The sequence below is a fragment of the Patella vulgata genome, chromosome 3 (assembly GCF_932274485.2).
Source record: "Patella vulgata chromosome 3, xgPatVulg1.2, whole genome shotgun sequence".
NCBI lineage: Eukaryota > Metazoa > Mollusca > Gastropoda > Patellidae > Patella > Patella vulgata.
In genome coordinates this window covers 19,104,723-19,127,867 of record NC_065881.2, presented here as the reverse complement: position 1 = coordinate 19,127,867, position 23,145 = coordinate 19,104,723, and the positions used below count along the sequence as shown (strand labels likewise).

Below are 23,145 nucleotides of genomic sequence, written 5' to 3'. Positions count from 1 at the left end.
AAAACTGAGCTGTCCCATGTATAATATGATTTGATCCATCAAAGGAATATGTAAGTTGGAATTCAACAAAGAGTAGGCAGAACCGCCACTAATTTCGTTCATAGCCCCGCATGGCATAATGTGCCACTTTTCATTTAATGTATGACTTTAAACCATAGTTTATTTCATTTCTTTTTGGAATCTTACCGTATGGGTTGAGCTTGTTATGAAGATAATCTTTCCATCTTCTGGGTGGGGGGGTGTTATAGTACCAGAGACCTGAGCAGTCGTTCTCTGTCATGTTATTTGTTGTCCTTAATGTATCCACTGTCTTACATAATGTTTCTCAATAAATGACGAACATACAGTATGTAGTCCTACCTTTATTATCCTTAATAAATTAATGGTTAATGGATTAAATATACAATGGATTAATTTATATAATTTATAAAACAATTATAGAGTTGACATAGATGGATTAGGCTGCAGGGTGATCTGAAATGTCTGACTATGGAAACTTAAATTAATTACTATCTGATGATTTCTACTTGGTAATCTTTGTCCATATATACTGCCATTGACGTTGAACAAATCTGTTGAGAAGTACTTTCTGCAATGTTTGAATGCTAAGATCATAATGAAGCAGGAAGCTCATTGATTTTTCTTACAACACTCCGTTACAAAACAATTGTACTGAAATTTCTCAATTGTCATGAACGATTCCTTGATGAAATAACCTTAAAATCCACAAAGGTTAAATAAGACTTTGTCAGCGTGATTTGAAAGTTATATTTGGAATTAATCTGATGTAATATTACAGCTTGATATATGGAGTAGAAATAATATACAGAATATGACCATCATTGACAATCAATCATTCTGCTAATCCAGAGCTTTACTGCAACAAGACAAAGCTTCTTTTCTGTTCAATCATCATACCAGTGTGACCTATAGGGTAAAAACTTATTGGCCCAAAGGAAATTTTTTATCATGTTTCTTTTGACAGTGAAATTTATTCTTTGAAGTATCTAATAGTAATTTGAGGTGATGGTTAATCCATAGTATAATGTGAAAGTTGCATCTCTAAAAGGATTATCAGTCAAACAATAGTTCAATTCCATTCAGTATTTACAAAGATAATGAATTGTAAAATTTGTCAACATTTGTCATCAACTGTAGACGATATATATTATAGGAAATGTTCATCACCTGAATCTTTTTGATGAACTTCTTTTTATTCTTATTGTATTAAAGCAGGGAGATTATCTGTCTTTAATATATTTTTTTTTCATAATTAAATGTTAAATAAACAATTTGAGTGCATTTTAGTGTGGATTACATGTTGTTAGTTGTGAAAAATGAGATGAGGCTTTAATAACTATAATGATCTACTTTACATGATGTACATGTCAAAATTGATTGAACCAAGCAACAATAGACTTATAGAGTGTACTGGACACTTCCTGTCTGTAACTATTTTAGGATCAGGAACTGTTCTTGGAGTGACACTCTTGGTACATGTATAAAGCCTAAGACTCAGCTAATTCATGTAAGATTGACAATGCATGAAACATGGCATGCTTGTTTCTTGGACAATTGCTTTGACTTCAGTTTTTGATATGACATAGCAATTCAAAGATGGCTGCAATGATGTCATACTCAGTTCCTAGTCCATAGTATGTTGGTACATGTACTTGTTATTTCACAGTGTTCTCAAGTCTATATCTGACAAGGTATTTTTTTTATTTTCAGAATAGAATAAAAATAAAAGATGGCATCAAGTCCGCCATCTCCAGGAGATCCTGATAGTTCTGTCAGTCGTACAAGTTTAAAGATGTACAAGAGAGAACCAAGCAAAAGGTATTAATTTGTTATTTTTATCTGAAAGTTCATATTCCTAATTTTAACCAACCTTGTGGGGTTTTTTCTGGGTCCTCCAGTTTCTTCCTACTGCTAAAGACCCCTACAAACAGGCAGAGATTTTTCAGCATGTTTTCCCCTTGTCAATGGTGCAGGACGTAGGGCATGGCAGGGAACAGTATGTAGTTAGTTGGGATGAAAAACCAAGGTCCTGTGTTTACGTTGGTAGGCATTTATAACAGCCCTTGACAGTCAGAATTCAATGAAGAGTAGGGGGAAACGCGGATGTCATGGAAAAATCTTCCCCATAGCATACGTGATGGCATATATGCCCGTCATTCATTAACACGGTTGATGCAGAGAAGTACACCGTAAACCCCATTTCATTTCATTTCAGTAAAGTTCTATCAAATTATTGTATTTAAAAGTGTACATCGAGACATATTTTGTATCACAGACCTGGCTGATATGTCAATTGTTTGCTCTTTCTGGTGTTTGGGTAATATTACCAGATTTATTGCCTTTGATGAATAATTAACATAATTGAGTTTAGAATTGTTTTGTTATTTGGAAATTCCTGGTCAAAGTTAATACATACTATATTATAAACTAGTTTCATATGACATACAGTATACTTTCCTCAACTTAAACCTTCTTCCTTCAGATATAAAATCTGGAGAGAAATGCCTGGAGCGAAACTGGAGGAAGAAGACGCAAAACCTGATAATAGGGTGGGAGGGTGGCTTGCAAAATACCATATAAACTACTGAACCAGAAAAAGGTTTAGTTCAGGACAATCCAATATATGTAATGGGATGCCATGAAATAAACTTGAAAAGAAAAACAAATATTTTGATATATTTAATACAACATACATCCAAATTTACAACATTTCTAAGTCAAGAAAATTCTGAAGTAATTTCCTTGCCCCAACCTCTGTTGACCCTATATTATTAAGCTGAATTAAAAACCAGGAACTAGCTGACCGAAGGTAGCTAAATTTGTATTCACTAACGAAACCTTCGCATTTACATCTACCTGAGGTCTTCAAAACAGATGACAAAAATATTGTAGAGCTTTTGAACAAATCATTTAAAACATTTCGAAGAATGTGAAAATCACGAAAGCATTGAGCTAACTGTTCAAACTCAAAGTGGGTTCTGTTAATATTATTAATACCGACGTGAATGTATAGGAAAATACAAGACAAAGGTTGTGTCAAATTAATCAAATTTAGAGATTTATCCAAAATTGATGCCTCTGGAATTGAAAACACTTTTATACTTGATCTATAACAATACTACGTACAATAGAATTCCCTGTAAGCAACATTGAATGGTGATGTAATCACTGGCGCCCTGAAGAAAACTGAACCGAAATTAAATAAATTTGCCTTCAGATTTGGAAAACAAAATCTTACAATCCACAAATTGCAAGGTAAACCAAATTTGTCTTTTCGGAAACCTCCCTTACTGGGGTATATATAACAAAATGTTTTTATCACCATTATAAGCTAATACAACTACCTGGTTTGCAAAGGAAATTTGTGGAAACCAAACTCGGATAGGAGAGATAGCCGGACGATCAAGGTGAAATTTATTTGTTTCTGTTTTATAAAGTTAATAATGGCAGAGATCATATAAAAGGGGGGAAACACATAGGTGTTCTCGTGTGAAGTTATCGACTGTGCAAAAACATAATTTATACCTGAAGTTTTTGGTGTTATATACAGGGTTAAATGGGGAAGAGTGACGCCATCCTTCTCCTTCATAGTGTTACAATCAAGAGATTTGAGATCAATGGTATGTGGTCCGAATATTAGATCAACTCTCTTAAATGCTTAATCTGAAAGAAATGAAATGGGGTTTAACATCCTACTGTTCTGCTCCTAAACTGGGCTAATGAAGACGGGAAATCTGAAAGACATGCATCTGATTTTAAGAAGGCCCTAGAAGGACCATCAGCAGGATTATCTGAAGATGGAATGAAAACTAAATTCATATGAATATTGAATTCTTGCAGAATAAAAAATATGTCCTGAAGAATGATATTTAAATTTGAAGACAGACTGCCTTGTTTTTTCCAGCTATCCAATTTTTTTCCAGCTATCCAAAAGGGGTTTATTATCAATATTAACATGTAGATGGTAATTTTAAACATCATGCCTAATACAAATTAGAGCCCTTAAAAGACTAGATAGAGCCTCTTTTTATCCCAACTGGGTAATCAATTTCAGATGACCGGCAGTAGTTCCCCAAATACTGTTTCTGACTGTTGAAAATAAACTCAGCACTTCATTTGAAGTTTTAACCCTGCCAGTAGGATAGAAAACCCAAAAATACAAATTCCTCCCTCAATTCTAACGATGAAAGACAAACATCTTCTTTCGAATTCAACAACATTGAAATCGTATTAAAACATTCCGAAGCAAATAATTTTGCTCCTGGTACTGCTAAGCAAAACGAAATTATTTTCCCAGCAAGTCTTTGCAAAGATACACCATAAACCTGTGTATTTTCATTTCTCTGAATAAAATTAAAGATTCCTATATGAATACAACTTAAATGCACACTTTGTCTGATTATACATGCTGAACAGATTGTTATAGTCTCAGTCGGAACCATCATCGCTGTCTACTGTGGTAGCGAGCACGTGCAAGCGTGTGTGACCTATATCGCCCACTGCTTTCTTGAAGTGTGAAAACGATATATGGAAATCAATACAATACAAATCAGTTTACCAGAATAGCAACATAAGCGAGAAATACAACCTCCTTTTGTTCAATGGTGTTTAAATTTCAAACACCTCTTCGAGATCAGAGTTTGTCCAACCAGTGTCCAGGAAACGTTTTATCTTTTCATTATTTGATAGGGTTTTGAGGACCTCATTTTCCTTAAAAGAAAATTCTGATTTCGTTTCTTTCCTGAACTTTTCAAGACGGGGATAACACCACCGTTGTTAGAGAGGACAAACATTTCGTCCAAACTGTTGGAATGTTGTTGGGTATGTGACAATTACAGTCATGTCAAGTGTTACATACTTCCGGGCAGAGGTCAAAGTTGTGAACAGTTAATTGGCATAATATAGCACTACTATAGCTATGTGTTATTAATTGTAATTAGGGATGACATAAATGAAATCTAGTGGTGCTGGTAGATGTATAGTTACCCTTCTGCAAAAATGTCAATGAAAAAACATTTTCTGCACAGGTAAGACTATGTTGTTCGAAAATTTGAGATAAAAATTTTTATTCTGATAACAAATATCTGTTTTCAATATATTGATCTATTATCTGCCCTAATCTGTACTGGTACTAGTATTTTCTGCTTTTGAAATTTGGATTGAATATATCTGGATCCATTCACTTGATTTGATATGCATAAATGTATTTTGAAATGTCTATGGTGTGTCTTGTGACTCTTGTCCGTGGGTTTGTCTTATGTTATTGTTTATGTTTGATGTGGTCCTCCTGCACATGCTGTTAGCTGTAACTAGATATATATATGTATATATATATATATTTTTTTTTAATGTTTATAGAATATTCGTTAATAGAAGTTTAATGTTAGAAAAAGTGAAGTTTTATGGATTTGATATGGACTACACTCTTGCAGGTGAGTGTAACCACTAATATTAATTGTAGAATATTCAGAATGATGCTCTATTTTATATATAATGCCTAGAATCTTTTCATTTTTTGATAAAGTACACAAATTCATTTTTTATACGCCAACATGGAAATATGGACGTATATTGCTGTCGTCCCCGTCAGTCCGACCGTCGGTCGTCCCCAATTTCTTGTGAACGCTCTAATGCCAAAAGTTATGATCCAATTGTTTTAAAATTGATATATGTTGATGACATTAGTGAGATGAAGAAGCCTAATTTCCGTTTATTATGTCTAGAGTTATGGCCCCTGTTTCACTTTGTTGGACCTTGTGAACACTCTAACGCCAAAAGTTGTCATCCGATCTTTGTGAAATTTATATATGCATTATTTAAATTAGTGAAACGAAGAAGCCTATTGAATTTCAGTTTATTACGTTTAGAGTTTGGCCCTTGTTTCACTTTATTGAATCTTGTGAATGCTCTAACGACAAACGTTATCATCCGATCTTTGTGAAATTTATATGCATTATTGGAATTAGTGAAACGAAGAAGCCTATTAAATTTCAGCAATTTCCCTTAATTACTTATAGCCCTTGTTTCACTTTGTTGTACCTTGTGAACGCTCTAACATCTTAAGTTATCTGCCGATCTGTATGAAATTTATATGTATGAAATTTATATGCATTATTTAAATTAGTAGAACGAAAAAGCCTGTCAAATTTCAAAATTTTCTGTAATTTACTTCCAGATTTAAGGCCCTTGTTTCAGTTTGTAGAACCTTTATAATCTGATATGTATGAAATTGTCTTGTAAATGCCCCCAATTGCCTACAAAAGAATAAATATGCGTCAACCCTTGTCGACCGCTCAGATGATTTAGTTGCTGTGGGCGTATGTTTCATTGCCTGGCAACCTATCTTTTGATAAAGTAAAGTACACAAATTCATTTTTGGATAAAGTACACAAATTCATTTTTGGATAAAGTACGCAAATTCATTTGACTCAAATTTCGAATATTACAAATAATGCTCAAATAATAATTTGTAATTTTTTTGATAAAATGCTCAAAAATTCATTTATTCAAATTTCAAATATAACAAAAATAATACACAAACACAAAAATAAATCAAATTTTTATAATTATTCAGTTATACATGTTACAAAAAATGCACAAAAGTAAATGAATTTATTAATTTCTTGATAAAATACACAAATTCAGTTTTATTTGAATTTCAAATAAACCAAAATATGCAAATGTACATGATCTTTAAATTCAACAGACTGAATATTTTGAAAATCCAATCATGTTTTTGAAATTTATTTGAAACAGTTTTCAAAATCTGACACTAATATGAAACTTTTGATTTTCTGGGACATTTGAGAAGTACTAAGCATCTTAATAATTCTGAATTTTGCAAAGTAATTTTGTTATCTGACAGCAATCCAGATTAAATTTGATGTTTTGTGTTCCTTAGATATTTCTAAACATGGCTCAGGTCTTAACATTTCCACTTATCAGATACCTCACTATGTACGATAATCGTCATGTGCTGACGTTTGACGTCAGTGTTTGTGTTTCTTTGACACAAAAAAACAATCAAAAGGGTAGTGACACAATTCCTAACAAGTAGAAAAGATAAGTTGCTTATCATGGTTAAAGTGTGTAGAGCTCTAACTGAATGTTATCCATAATATTCAACATTAAAAACACAAATTATAATTCAATATCAGTCCATTAATGTAGTTATTGTATGGTAAAAATATGGAGATCTCATATCCAATTTTTAAGACCAATGAACATTTAAATCAGTTCCTGACCTCAGTTTATATATGGTCTTGGGTGCCATTTATGATGAAAGATAACATATCCACCAAGTCAGTGTGGAAGTAATTACAAATGGCTGATCCACAAACGACAAAATGAACATACATTCATATTGCATTAATATGTGGGTTTTTTTTACCAATTTTAGGCTATTTCAAGGTTCCAAACTGAGTTCTTAAATAAGAAATCAAATTTGAACATTGGTGATTGTTGTACTAGTATCATATTTGATACATTTATAATGCTTGTTTTATCAGACATTTTCAAGTTGGTCAATATCTGTTATCATTATATAAATACTTTGATAAGGGTTAAATTTAAAGGTGTTTCCATTGACAGACTATGTTACCTCTCGGGGGGGGGGGGGGAATGGCCGAATGGTTAGCACGCGCGCACTGTATCATACGGTCTGTCATTGAGTCAACTGGTGGGGTTTCGATTCCCCGGTTGTACGTGACAAGGAGTAGGGTTGCCTGTCCAACCTCGTGGGTTTTCTCCGGATCCTCTGGTTTCCTCCCACAGCTAAAGACCCCTACGCGCAAGCGAATCATGGAAATAAAATTGAACCATATGTTAGTCCCGAAATGACCTAGTTTGTGTCAAGTGGACATTAAACCCCATTTCTCTCTCTCTCTCTGTGTTATCTCTCAAAAATAAGCTTCCTCTATATAAAATAAAATAGGGTTTAATGTCCTGAGTTTGTCTGACTAACGAAGATAGGTATACACAATACAGTGAGTCACAAGGAAAATTTTCACCTATTACGCTTTTATTTCCATACTAGTCTTGCTAGGTCCTTGTCATGCACCACTGACATGGGGAAACCGGACTGGAAAATCCTGAAGAAATTTCTCTGCCAACTTTAATTTCTGTTATAAAGGGCAAAATGTAAGACAGGCCTCCTGGCCTAATTTTCAACCCTTTGAAAATAAAGTTATTATTATTTATTATTATTATTAAGATTTGTTTAATAAGCCAGTGTCATGCTCACTGGGCCACTGTGGCTCCTCCCTTCAGCGATAAAGATTTTATGATTTTGAAGATGTAACTATATAAACCGAAATTCAATTTCTTATGATGTGTAATTTATTTTCGAAAAAATGTCTCTTATAATAATAACCTTATTTTTTTTATAAGACGCTACTTTAAATCTTTTATCATGAAGGGTTTAGCTACATCCTGCTTTACACCATATTTATGAAATACGGCTGCATAACTTAACCCATTTTTTGTAGATTGAAAGGACGTTTGTTGTATTTTTGATTAAAAGCACGGAAAAGGGGGTTCATGACAAACTAAGTATAGAAAGAGTGAAAAAAACAGAGAAAAATAAATAGTACTATAGAAAGTACAAAGTATTAAGTATGGAAAGAGAAAATACATAGTATTAAGTATAGAAAGAAAAAATGCATATTATTAAACATGCATTATGCAAGAGCAAAATCTGCTTATTACATGTCTTTCTTTAGGCCTGAAATGTTATCTAAATTATCAATTATACATTAATTAACTTATCCAGACTATAATAAACTCTCGATGTCAAGGCTAGCCTTCGATGTTGGCTGGATTAGATTCCTATATGATGCTAAAGGCCAGTGATAATTAATGATTTTAGTAATGATGACCGAGACTATGCAAAAATTTCACCCGCTTCTTTCTCGGCTCATAGTGGATCAATTTGACTGAAATTTTCAGCAAATTACCTTTACACTATCTAGTTTTTAACTATTATAGCGAGAACTGCCATCTCTGTATCTTATCTCCCACAGAAAGAGTAAAATACATTACTTATTAAGTTTAGAAGAGATATTATTAAATGTAGTATTAAAGTGCACATAAGATGGACGAAAAATCTTTTTAATGTGTGTAGCCAGTGGTTACTATATCCACTTTACGGCAAGTTCATGCCAATCTGTTTGAAATTAATTCAGCTATCTTCACTCAAAGTCGTAAAAATAGACCTCCCATAAAAACGACTTTGCCAATTATCGAAAAAACTCTTAATCCCCTCAGACGCCAGTGACGTCACAGTGACCGAATGCATATTCGGAATGTTTATTCCTTAATTACCTATATACAGCCGGCGTGTATATTCTTTAACGCCTGAAGGATTCCTTAATCCCCCTAATTAAATAAAACAATTGACTACGGAATAATTCATTGTGTAATTGATTTTAATTTAAGATCCAATTTAGATTGCCTACAACTTTTAAACTTTGAAGTCTTGAACTCTTAATTAATTTTTTACAATATGGAACTTTTTGGACGAATACTTTTAATATGTAAATAATTTACGGGTCCAGCTATGTGGTTGTTTTTACTGCGAGCACTTCGTTTTTCTACATAAAGTGTAGTGTCGTTAATATTTTGTCATTAATTAATCAATCCGACTATAAAAGTTATACAGGCATGGGTCATAAATTAATATACACGTCGGTGTTAGCAGTTAATGTTAGTGGGAATTAGAATGTTGATTAGGTAATTATATTTTTTTACCCTGGCCACATCAAAGAAATCACTCTAAGTAGAACGTGTGCATAATACCTCATGAACGAACTAATGGTAGAATCGTACACCCACACATTAATTGTATAAAATAATTAAGTTTTACTCATCAGTTGTTTATAATTACTATTTACCCCATAATTATTGCTCACCGGTGTTTTTGTAATCAAGTAGCCTCGTATTATTTGTTGATTGGCGTTTAAACAACAATCGTTTATCTTATTTTTAATAAAAGTATTTTACAATTGCATTGACAGTTTAATCACTCACCAAACGGCACCAGGAACTCCACGTATGATCCTGTGCAATTTTTGCGCAGAAGTTTAACCTCATTTACTACACCCGTAGTACATGAAACCGTAAATGGTAATAAGATTCCCAGTGTTGATTGGCTGAGAAATGAGGGCGATCTATTGTACATGTTATGCATAGTCATTGGAAAATTCCATATTCACTGTAAATTTCAAATGGAGTTACGATAAAAGTTGTTCTTTATGTATAGAAATGGTTATTATCATTATATATAGCTAATAATGAATATATCAACAAATGACTGGCACCATTTGTATTTCTGTACTTTTAAAAGTTTGGGATATCAAGTATTACGGGGTTATCCAAATTACCGGTAAATGCGCTAATTTCTTGAGTCGTCTTCATTTGACACGTGGCCTATTTAAACAAAGGCAGCTTAAATTGATCTACGGCATGATACAGCATTTGAAATTCACTCTAAAATATTCCAATCACAAATGTTTAAGCTATACCAATGAAAGACGATAATTCAGTGATTATGATTAGGCCAGTCACGTGGTAATTGGACCGTCAACAGACACTTGTCAACTTGCCTTGGGTATTGATAGTGCTATATTGTACAGACAGTGAGATATTGTATAGATAATGTATATCCTATGTGTAGTGCCTGTGACGTCACCAGCCAATCAACCGGATTAAGGTCGTAATTGAAAAATTGAAAAGCGTTTTGGCGTGTCGGACACTTAAACGTTAACAGCCGACTTAATTTTAATCAGATTGGTGTGAAGTTGCCGTAAAGTTGATATAGTAACCATGGGCTATACATACATGTAATTTAGATTTTTGATCTTACGTGGTCTTTAAGTATAGAAAGATTAATATAATCTTACAAAATACTTCAAGCAGTGTCAGGAGGCTTGATTAGTATGGTTACTGGTTACGGAAACCCATTTCATTCATTCATTTTCATTCCGTTGTTGGTTGAGAAAGTTCCTTGAACCTGGTTTTCTCATGTCACTGGTGGAGGACGAAGGAGCTGGCAAAGAAAATTGTCTAGTTGTTGGGATAGGACAAAAAAATCTTATTCCAGCCATGTAATGGTTGTGTACTCAGAACAGAACCCTTGGTAATTGGAATTTGTGTTAGAGTAGACAGAAATTGATGCTGCATGGGCAAAATTTCCCTCATAATACACTGAATGGCGTATGCCTATCTTCATTACCCTGTTGGTGTAGAAAAGTTATGTGAAATTCCTTTTTTATACGCCCACATTGAAATGTGGTCGTATATTGTCGTCACCCCCGTCCATCTGTCCGACCGTCCGTCCGTCCGGCGTCTACAATTGCTTGTGGACGCTCTAGAGGCTAAAGTTAATATCCAATTGACTTTAAATTTATATACAGTGTTTAAGGCCATGCGACGAAGAAGCCTATTGATTTTCAGCGATTTCCGATAATTACTGCCAGAGTTATGGCCCTTGATCACTTCAAAAAATCTTGTTGACGCTCTAGAGGCCAAAGTTAATATCCGATTGACTTTAAATTTATACACAGTGTTTAAGGTCATGAGACGAAGAAGCCTATTGATTTTCGGCGATTTCCGATAATTACTGCCAGAGTTATGGCCCTTGATCACTTCAAAAAATCTTGTGGACGCTCTAGAGGCCAAAGTTAATATCCGATTGACTTTAAATTTATACACAGTGTTTAAGGTCATGAGACAAAGAAGCCTATTGATTTTCAGCGATTTCCGATAATTACTGCTAGAGTTATGGCCCTTGATCACTTCAAAAATTCTTGCAGACACTCTAGAGGCCAAACTTAATATCCGATTGACTTTAAATTTATACACAGTGTTTAAGGTCATGAGACGAAGAAGCCTATTGATTTTCAGCGATTTCCAATAATTACTGCCAGAGTTATGGCCCTTGATCACTTCAAAAAATCTTGTGGACGCTCTAGAGACAAAAGTTAATATGCGATTGACTTTAAATTTATACACAGTGTTTAAGGTCATGAGACGAATGAAACCTATTCATTTTCAGAGATTTCTGATAATTACTGCCAGAGTTATGGCTCTTGATCACTTCAAAAAAATCTTGTGGACTCTCTAGAGGCCAAAGTTATTATATCCTATTGACTTTAAATTTATACACAGTGCTTAAGGTCATGAGACAAAGAATCCTATTGATTTTCAGCAATTTACGATAATTACTGCCAAAGTTATGGCCCTTGATCATTTTGAAAAATCTTGTGGACACTCTAGAGTCTAAAGTTAATATCCGATTGACTTTAAATTTTATACACAGTGTTTAAGGTCATGAGTCGAAAAAGTGTATTCATTTTCAGTGATTTTCGATAATTACTGCCAGAGTTATGGCCCTTGATCCATTCAAAAAACCTTGTGGATGTTTGAGGTCACAAGGCAAAGAATCCTATTGATTTTCAAAGATTTCTGATAATTACTGCCAAAGTTATGGCCCTTGATCACTTCAAAAAATCTTGTGGACGCTCTAGAGGCCAAAGTTAATATCCGATTGACTTCAGATTGATACACAGAGTTTAAGATCTTGAGACGAACAAGTATATTGATTTTCAATGAATTTTTATGACTTGGAACAGCTAAATACATGATACAGTATTAAAAGTTTTGTATACAAAACGTTAGCATGGGGCAGAACTTTATAAAAACCAAACAAATTCTAATGGTTTTCTGAGTTATTGCTCTTAATCAGATTTTAGTGTATTATAAATGTTTCATTACAAAAAAAGTAAAAATATGCGATAACTCTTGTTGACTGCCCGGACGATTTAGCTGCTGTGGGCGTATGTTTCGTTGCCTGGCAACCTATCTTTATTTCCTTTCGTTTCAAGCTTCTCATGTTACTACAATCAACCAACTTTACTGAAACTAATGTTGTACGATTCTCATGTAAGGCAATGAATGAATGGATGATGACTCTTAAGTTGCCATGCAACATTGCAAATAGGGATTTAGGGAAGTATTGGCCAAGATAAGATAAAAGGTTAAGACATCTTAAAGGTGTATAAAATCACATTGCTTTGTTACCTGGGGGTATTGCATGGAAATTTGTGTAATATTAATCAAATTTAAATCAACCCAGATATTCATTGTCAATAATAATACATTAGACTTCCAAAATATGAATATTATTTAATCCTGAACTATGAAAAGGGCAGGATGTACGTATATTTATATTATGTATGTTGTAAATTACAACAGATTCAATCATATCAGGTTTACGCAATATCTGCAGGTATTTGAAATTACAGGTAGAAATAACAAGTGATCTGATTGGTTAGAATGAGTAGGCACCTGCTATGAACATAGCATCTGTATTGTTGTGATCAAGGTTTAATGTTATTTGAAGGAGTGCACATTAAATGAAAACTTTACCGACGGTTGTGTAAACTGTTGTTTAAAAATGTCAGAATAAATTCAGTGTTATGATTCAAATTATAGAAAATAGATTTCATGATTCTGACATAAAAATCACCAAAATGAAAATATTTTGCTGTGAATTTTAAAATGGATCAAATTTTCTGAAATCAGATTTTGTTTATTCTATTTTCATCAGTTACACAGAAAGTCATAATAGATGGTCAATACTCAGTATTGCCATCCGACGTCCACAATGTCTTATGTGCACTTTACAGATTACATACATGTGGATGTATGTTTCAATACTTGGCAACCTATCTTTTAGACAATTTATACCAAATTATATATTAGTGAAAATGAAACCCATCTGTAAAAACTTGTCATGAATAAAATAATTTGTTTTAAGTAGGTGTCAGATTTTTTTTTTGAGAAGCTTTCTAATAGTTTAGGTGAATTGTAGGTATAATTGTTTAATTTGAAGAGAAGCATCTGAAAAACATCTGCTTTACTGAAATAATGTCGTTCATGAATGTCTTTAAAATTTTACATACTCTGTTTCAATTGCAATAAGGACTGGAAGTTATATTTTTTTTATTATGAAGTTCGTTGCAAAAAGCACAAATCATTTTTGGCCCTAATTGTACTTATACAATTTCTTGGAGATAAAATTTATCAGTTACAGCTTTTTTTTATGTTCATTAAGTCTTATTGTATTCTAGATATTAAAAAAAACAACAGAGCTTCTCATGAGAAACCAACTTTTAAAGTTTTATTTTGATATAAAAATTAAAAAAAAAAAAAAGATTTGAAATTTTTATCTATACAAGAGTGCTTTGAAAACAATTTTGCAATTTTCTTTTAAAGATTGTTCAAAGTTATTATTATGATGGGAATAAACTTTTTAGACTTTTAATTTTGATTTATACAAGAGTGCTTCGAAAACCATTTTGCAATTTTCAAGATTGTTCAAAGTTATTATTTTGATGGGAATAAACTTTTCAGAGTTTTAATTTTGATGCCTAAAGGTTTTATAAGAATTTGAAATTTTCTGCTTTGTAGGTAAGAGTGCTTTCAAATTTATTAATTAACTTTTGATAGTTTTAATTTTGATGCCTAAAGGTTTCATAAGAATTTGAAATTTTCTGCTTTGTAGGTAAGAGTGCTTTCAAATATATTAATTAATAGTAAAGATTGTTTACTCTTTTGATAGTTTTAATTTTGATGCCTAAAGGTTTCATAAGAATTTGAAATTTTCTGCTTTGTAGGTAAGAGTGCTTTCAAATATATTAATTAATAGTAAAGATTGTTTACTCTTTTGACTTTAAAGTCCAATCGGTTTTAACTTATTTAAGGCTTGAACTGGCCCCTGGATAACCTAGATATAGCTCAATAAAATCACCTGATGTATTGTAAAACAGAAATAAGGGTCCATGAATATATGATATAGAGTTGTAAGGGGTTCTGGGGATTAACATTGAATAACACCCAATAATATCAACATAATGATTATTATATTCTCAGAATTATTGAGTTGTAAGGAAATTTTCTCAGGGTTATTATAAATCCACAAATTTTCCAATATCTTTTTATATTCTTACACCTTTAACTCCTATTATTATGAAAATATAGAAATTCAAAGAAAGTGAAGACATTCTTACTGGAAATAAAGGAAAATTTGATGTATAAAATATGATGATGGATACATTTTTTTTCATATCATAAGCCATGACTTCCTATTCAGTTTTGTTCTCTCTCAGTTGAATTATTGTTGGTACTAGTCAACTAGTACTTTTCGCTACAAAGGTCAATTATTAATAATATCTAAAAATTCTGTTATGGTAATAATATTGTGTAATAAAGTTTTATTAGAAAAGTATGGAATCAATAATTTACATACAGCTGCTGTACATATATGATCAATACTTCTGCTGAAATGAAATGGGGTTTAACATCTAACTTTTTGCACCAAGGCAAAAGGGTTAATGAAGTGGGGTCCTACTAATCACTGACAAGGACTGACAAGAGTGTTCTTTTTGGTCAGTAGTCACACCAAAGCAGTGATGGGATATCAAAATTTTTCTTGTCGGACATTTTTTCCTGAAAATAAACTCTTATCCTTATTTAAAGTAGCTAAGTCCCTAACTCAATATCATCCAAAGTCATACATGTTGAAAATACGAATTATTTGTCAATTCAAATCAACACTGATGTTGTGATCTTACCAGGAAAAGACAGGCTTCTGATATCCAATATTTAAGACAAAATAAACATTTTACCATTGGTACACGAATCGTGTACCATAGTGCGTTTTAGCGTCAATTGCAACAAGTGATCAGAAAGAACGAGGCTAGACATATTCAACTGGAGAACCTGCTCAATAGACTGGAATAACCAGACGCTAGAAATTGCTATAGGGTTGAGACACAGGCCGTATTTTGCTGCACATAACTGATTTGAAATTAAGAGTCAAAATGGAAACAATTGAATGTAAATCAGTTTATATACAATCAGATTACATTATTATATGCGTTGCGACCAATTTGGGTCAATTCCTAGGTCCCAAATATTAGCGATTTAGCTCCTTTAAGCAGGCGTTTTCAAACCACACCTAAGAATCAGTGTCAACAAAATATTCAAATTCATAAGTAATAAAAGATAGGTGCACCTCATTATTTTTCATGTCTAATTCCCGTACGGTATTCAAATTTATGTCAATAATATTCCTACAAAATTACGTATTGTAAAAAGTGACCGACTAGGAAGGCAATGTTATAGAACACCTAGATGCTTTTCCTTCCCAGGCCTGGTGTCCTGTAGTACTGACAAAGCTTAAAGCAGTCTAGAAGGCACTGAGTTACCTTCTTGACCAAACCCATTACCTGGTAATTAATTATCCCGTATACTCAATGAACTAAAGTACTTGAACTGATTTTACAGATGTAATGCGCCAGAAGATGGCTATATTAAAAAAACCCATGAAAATTGAATATGCTTGAAGGTTTTGTGTTTTGATAAACCAAAAACAAATTTCACCTAACTCCATATATGTAATTAATTGAGATATATTCACTCAAAATATTGTAGACCTTTGTTATTGCCCTTGTCAGTGGTTTTATTTGACGTTAATTAGTAGATGATATATTTTGTGCACTTAAATAAGGGTGGTGCATGCAGCTCTTAGTCTTTCCAGCTGGAAAAATACAAAATCCATTGGTCAAATTCATTGCATATCTTATATTGTGTATCATATCTTTTCATCTTATATTAAATAGAATTTACACAATATTATTCCGTGTACTTATTTGCCTTTATTTGACCAACAGATGTCGGAAACCTACTTCTATATATTTTAACCTCAGGTTTAGGGTGTTCACTGTTTATTCAGCTTTCACCTAAATACAACTTTCTTTACATGTATATATCCTTAAGAAAAGTTGGATTGTTTTGTAGAAATGTAATCCAAGAATAAGAAAATGCTTTTTCATATTTACGTACAAAATCTTATACAAATAATGGAAAATACAGATAAGTACTTGTAAATTTTTAGAGTGATTTCTTTTGTCAGTTTCACAGAATTTGCAACCTTGTTGGTATATTTGTACATACTGTTAGCATAATTTCTACCCATTATTTTAGACTTAAAAACATTTTTCAAGAAGAATTAAATTGAAACAGGCCTTGAAATAACTATTTTATTGAACTAATAGCGTATGACTCAGCGCTGCATGGGTTGTGCCTATAACTCCGAAAACTAGCCCACGTCACTCCCCGGTCCGATCTAGCCCTATACACCAAATTTCAGCCTAGGGACAGCCCTAGTGTAGCCGCAAACCACGACAGGCAGACAAACAGAGAGACAAACAAACAAACAGACAAGTGGCAGTCACGATTATTAGTATAGTTTACTGGACATTTTGAACTTGGTGCCAGATATATATTAATATCATTAAAATCACGAAGAAACCAAATCTCTGCCAGACAAAATGTCTGGCACCAGAGGGATTGTGCCTGACAATGCAATAGGTTCTTTATTTCCAGATTTTGTTAAAGGGCTACATAATGATAGGTACCATCTCCCAAGGTGTTAAGAGCCATTCCATGAGAAAACCATGCAGAAGGTTCGAAGGTGGGTGTCGGCCGATTGAGTTCATATTTACAAAGTTTGGTCAACCCATTGAGCCTACTCACCAGCCAAAATTGCCGATTTTAGAAATCAACCGTTTCTGAGATACAGTCCGATTACGTTTTTCGGCAACCCGCTTTGTCAAAACGGCCAACCCCTACCTTCGAACATCTGCATGATATTGCATGGTTTTCTCATGGAATGACTCTTAAATTCAAAGATCTTACATATATATTGTCATTTGATTTTTCTGGACAATATCAAATTTTTAACAGCTCATCTATGCCAAAATGTACTCAAATTGATAATTCAACATTTAATTAAGAAAACAAAATCGAAATATAAATGGCAGGTAATGTTTTGGCTTGGATTCAATCAGTTTGGCTGATATCATTTTCAATGGATGCCAAATATTGTTAAATTATCAATTCAACATATCTTTGTCAATTCTGAACAGAATTGAACTATTTTTGGACTAGTGTTCTTTTCAGAGATTTTTGATCTAGTGTTCTCTTTAGAGATTCAACTTTCACAATACTGATTCAAAATCTCTCAAATGACAATAATTGTATAAGAGGCTTCAGACACCAAGGGGAAAAAAGATTTAAAAGGCAAAGCTGTTGTTTGCTTTTGTCTTTACTAGGAAACCATGGTGTCTTATTGATACCAGGGCTTTGGTTCACTAACTATGGGGTCCCCTGGTTGGATCTCTGTATTGGTCGAGATATTTCCTCAGGATTTTGTGGCGTGGTCCCCCCCTTCTCTGGAGTGAAGATGGAGGGACTGGAAAGGAACATTGTCTAGTCATTCGGATGATACAAGAAACCAAGGTCCCATGTACACTTTGGCGTGCACGTAAAAGAACCCTTGACAGCTGGAATTCAAATTAAGAGTAGGCCCGTCTTCATTAGCCTGGATGGAGCAGAGAAGTAGGACATTAAACCCTATTTCATTTCATTTCCATCTTTAATACCTTTTTGGCAATGTCCGAGCAATTGAAATTCTCCTCATAGAAAACTGCATGACATAAACATACCTTCATTATTCCATTTACTGTAGAAAAGTAAGATGTTAAACCTCATTTCATTTCATTTATATTACTTGTATCAACCCATGCTTTATTTTTCAGTGTATAAATCACCAGAGTATGAAACACTGGGTTTTAACTTGTTAAAGGCACAGATAGTAATCATGGGTTATCCAGAGGCTATCAATGAATTTGAATATGATCCAACATTTCCTATCAGGTAAGATGGTAGACCTACCAAGGACACAGGACAACATTCAATTCCTACATCTGGGTTACAATTGTAATCCGGATCTATTTGTAGTTTTTCCAATCTGATTAAAAATACAGATCTATATTTCGTTTGGTTTTTTATGCTTTAGATTGCCTACACTACATGAAGCTCTGACCTGTTGGTTTGGCAGGTCGCGTCAGGGGTCATACAAATGACTTTTGACCCTATGATGTCAGACATTGGATTAACCTATCAGCATTGATGTTTCTAGTGGATTACCCACAGTTCCGTTCACTTCACGCCAAAAGCTCGCCGTAACAGACTTTCATTTGCTAATCCCTCATCATCCAGAACATATCAATGATAACAACTCTTCCAGATCCTAGTGTAGTAAAGACAAGTAAAACGAAATTTTGAACTATAAAAAAATCGAAAAGAAATAGGATCTGTGTTTTAATCAGATTATAGTTTTTCTCTACCTTTCCCTTTTTACCCCTTTTACATGGCAATTTTTATAGACTTTTTGGTGTAGAATCAAAGAACAGGATTTGAATGTACATTTTCTGCCAGGTTTTGCTGAATATTCATGATTTTGTAATGTTCCTTTAAGACAAGAACTGATCCATAGAAAGCCAAATAAATGAAATTGTAATAAAATATAGACCAATTACGTGTAAATAGCTTAAAATAAAAAAGAAATGAGAACAGAAATTGGGAATTAGGATTTAGATTTGTGAATCAAGTGTATGGCAGACAGCTGAACCAGGCATCAAGTAACAAAGTAACATCAGTTTAAATGTTGTACCACCAACAGACAGACACAAACTTTGTTATTTTTTATTTTGGGTTATGTGAAACTTCATCTGTAGTACACCATGCCTTGTTGCCCTTTCTTTCACTCTCCGTATTTATCTTCATCCATAAAAAAAATATAATAAGGTCAAAAGTTAAACCCTTTTCGCAACTAACAATCGCAGTGTTTAAATTTTTTTGTACGACTTACAGTGACCCTATTGTTTTATTTTATGTTTTTGTGTTTTCGTCCAAAGTTTTGGAACACTTGTAGGTAACCAGATCACATGATTCACAATCTGTTCTTCAGGATGTCTTCAAATGTATTTTGAGATATCAGAAAACTGTTCCATTTATAACAAGGTGTTGTTGACAGTTGAAACTACTGGGATATGTTTGTTATGTCTACTGTAATAATCTGTTACAATATTTAATATACCAAACATCCATCATTGAAAATCCTGTTACTTAAAAGCAGTATTTATCATGAAAAAAATCATGATTTTCCAAATATAACACATGACTTTTGGTAAGAATCTGGAAGTGGTGCTCACACATTGGAATATCTGCTTTCCAATAGTTTTAAAGGTTAATTCAAAATGATTAATTCATATATAATTGTTATTCTGTTATTCAAGGATTTGATTAAGTAACTAAAATTTAATAACATTAATGCAATTCAATTAACTAACATTCTATAATTAATAAAGAGATATGGAACATTGATTGATTTTAAAAATTCACAATCTCTAGAAACCTGAAAAAGCACCAGAAGCACCAAAAGCAATGTAAACATTGATAATTTAAAATGATCAAATATTCAAATAACATGTGATTAATGACTTTCAAATACAGTAGAATATGCATTAAGCAGCCACCCAAGGGTATTTTCACAACTGACCGCTTGTGGCCTCTTAATAAAATCTTGGTGCTTTTTTGTGCTGACATAAATTAAATATTACGCTTGGAGGCATTGGAAGCGAACATCAATACTTGCATCGGTAAATTTGACTGTAGCTGAATCTTACGCCGGACGAAAATTCTTTACTCAAATCTCGGACATAACTTCTGTAAACATGTCATTTTGTACCAACCTTCGATACTACTGTCTACCATTGTGATGCATTTGATAATATTTATCCATTTTTGTGAAGAAAATCGATGAGTTAATTTTATTTTATCAAAAAAGCACATGAACAAAAAAACATCGCTGATTTTATCACCTATTTACAGGGGGTGTAACTGTGTATGTAACATTATAGGAGGTGCTAAAACGTCTGTTTAACAACAAAGTGGCATTGGAAAAGAGATACTAGATGATCGTGACAAAACTCGGTACTTTTATTTATTCAATCAGTATCAATTAATGTGTCGTTACGCGTGAAAACAATGATCAGGTTAGTCGTTTAATAAAACAAAAGATTAATTAACAGATAATCCCGGGTTGTTTGTTATTTTTACATTTCTTTTTACCTGATCAGTGGGGGTCTAGTTAATTAACTACTACTCACGGGATTAGCGTGGGTGTTACAAAGAACGACAAGAGGGTATCATTCAACAATGGCCGTTGAATGGGCGATGTTTTGTTGAATTTATTAGTAAAATAGTGACCGCTGGCCACGTAAGAGGAGTGACCGTTGAATAAAGAGATGAAACAACAGAATTTTTACAGGGGGAATTTATCGTGACCGCTTACAAGGAGATGTCGCTGAATAGGAGGGGCTGCTCATACAGATTCTACTGTAGTGAGATCAGTATTTGATGAAAAGACTAAAACAATTATAATTATTATTATTATTATTATTTACCGGTATTTGGAAGGGAATAGAAGACAGTACAAAAATGATCAAATATTTAAATAACATGTGATTAATGACTTTCAAATACCGGTAGTAAGATCAGTATTTGATGAAAAGACGAAAACGATTATTATTATTATTATTATTTACCGGTATTTGGAAGGGAATAGAAGACAGTACATATGTTGTTTAATGGAATTTTTTGATGATGTATTGTATCTGCATGTTTATATCTTCGTGACTTGTGTTAGGAGAGCGATTATTGTTCTTGTGTAGGTTGACAGTACAGAGTTTGTTGTCTCTAGTAAATGAATGCCTGTCTTCACTTTCGATTCTGGTTCAAGTTACCAGGACTGACAACAGAATCTCTGGATGACTCAATTAAAGCACAGTTAGATTCAACTCTATTTTAAGCGTCCACCCTTATTTTTTGTATTTTTCTGTGATTTTTTTTCCAGTGTTTGTAATCTGGGAATTTGTTTATAACAGAATAAGTCATAGATTTCGAAAATAGTGTATTAGAATTTTTTTTAGTAAAAGTAAAAGCTAAATTTATAGAAGAGAGAAAAATTAAATTAAAATTAATGCCACTGATTGTCACCTTAATAAAGTCATTTTGAATACCTAATTGCAGGCCACTATATTGTAACATACACAGTATATTTTAATTTATTAAGCTTCAAATAGCTAGAATATATTCATTTAGTATGATCTTTGTGCGAACATATGAATGTAAATTAGTCAAAAGCAGTTTTAATGTAACAAATTGAAATATTTAAGTGACGTCGTCATGTTTTGATCTTTCAGGAAAAATCACTAGAAGCGATCAACCAAAATTTATTGCATCTCTACATTTGACAGGACTTTGCTTCACACACTTCCTTTTAAAAGTCTTGTATTTGCCCCATAATATGTTAGTACAACCCAGTCAAAGATATTGTTCATGAGTCCTTTTTCGAGTACAAAAACTGAGGTGATTGCTACCAAAATAGCCATATAATACATTCAACTCTTCCTTTAAAGATGCAGTATGTAAGATTTAGATAAAGATCTGACAGTTCTCACTATAATAGTTCAAAAATAGATAACGAAAAATGTATAATATAATGAAAATTTCATTCAAATTACTTTATTCTGAGTGAAGTTATGACGGTTTGAAGATATAGCGTAGATCGTTCATTATTGTAGCAACAGTACTTGAAAACCGTGACTTAGCCTCGATTGTCCATCTGATGGTCTAGAGTCATGTTAATAAATGTTTAGATAATAATTATATCACGTTTGAAACCAAAAGACAGACCTGCAATAGGCAGATTTAATAGCTCTACCTAATGCATCTTTAACTCTTTTATTTCTGCACCAATCTTCCTTTGAATTATAGTAGAGTCGCCTGTCCAGTTTCCACCCACTGCTAAAGAGCCCTAAGCATAAGCGAATTATTGAAATAAAATTGAACCATATGTTAGTCCCTGAAATGACCTAGTTTGTGTCGAGTGGATGTTAAACCACATCTCTCTCTCTCTGTCTCTCTCTTTGAGTTATTATAACATAGAATAATGGTATGATGTATTAAAGAAAAACTGATTTCTGCCTCTGTATTTCCTGTCTGTAAACATGTGACTATCATTCAATACATACAGCGTGATTTCATCATACACACACCAACAGTTGTCAACCCTCGGTTAGTTAGGTTTTATATTCAACCGTCTGGGAGGCCAATATTTTACAACAAAACCAGCTGGGAATAACACGAAGCTCA

The 23,145-nt window shown here is 33.1% G+C and overlaps 1 protein-coding gene across 1 annotated transcript in view; it reads left to right on the top strand.

Annotated features, from left to right (window-relative positions):
* Positions 1-23,145, top strand: part of LOC126815482 (cytosolic purine 5'-nucleotidase) — an 86,234-nt gene that overhangs the window by 2,945 nt on the left and 60,144 nt on the right. Inside the window, exons 2-4 of the mRNA XM_050541152.2 lie at positions 1,732-1,839; positions 5,380-5,453; positions 18,684-18,801. Coding sequence (XP_050397109.1) covers positions 1,751-1,839; positions 5,380-5,453; positions 18,684-18,801 — 281 coding nt within the window. The 5' untranslated portion in view covers positions 1,732-1,750. The remainder of the gene's footprint in view (positions 1-1,731; positions 1,840-5,379; positions 5,454-18,683; positions 18,802-23,145) is intronic.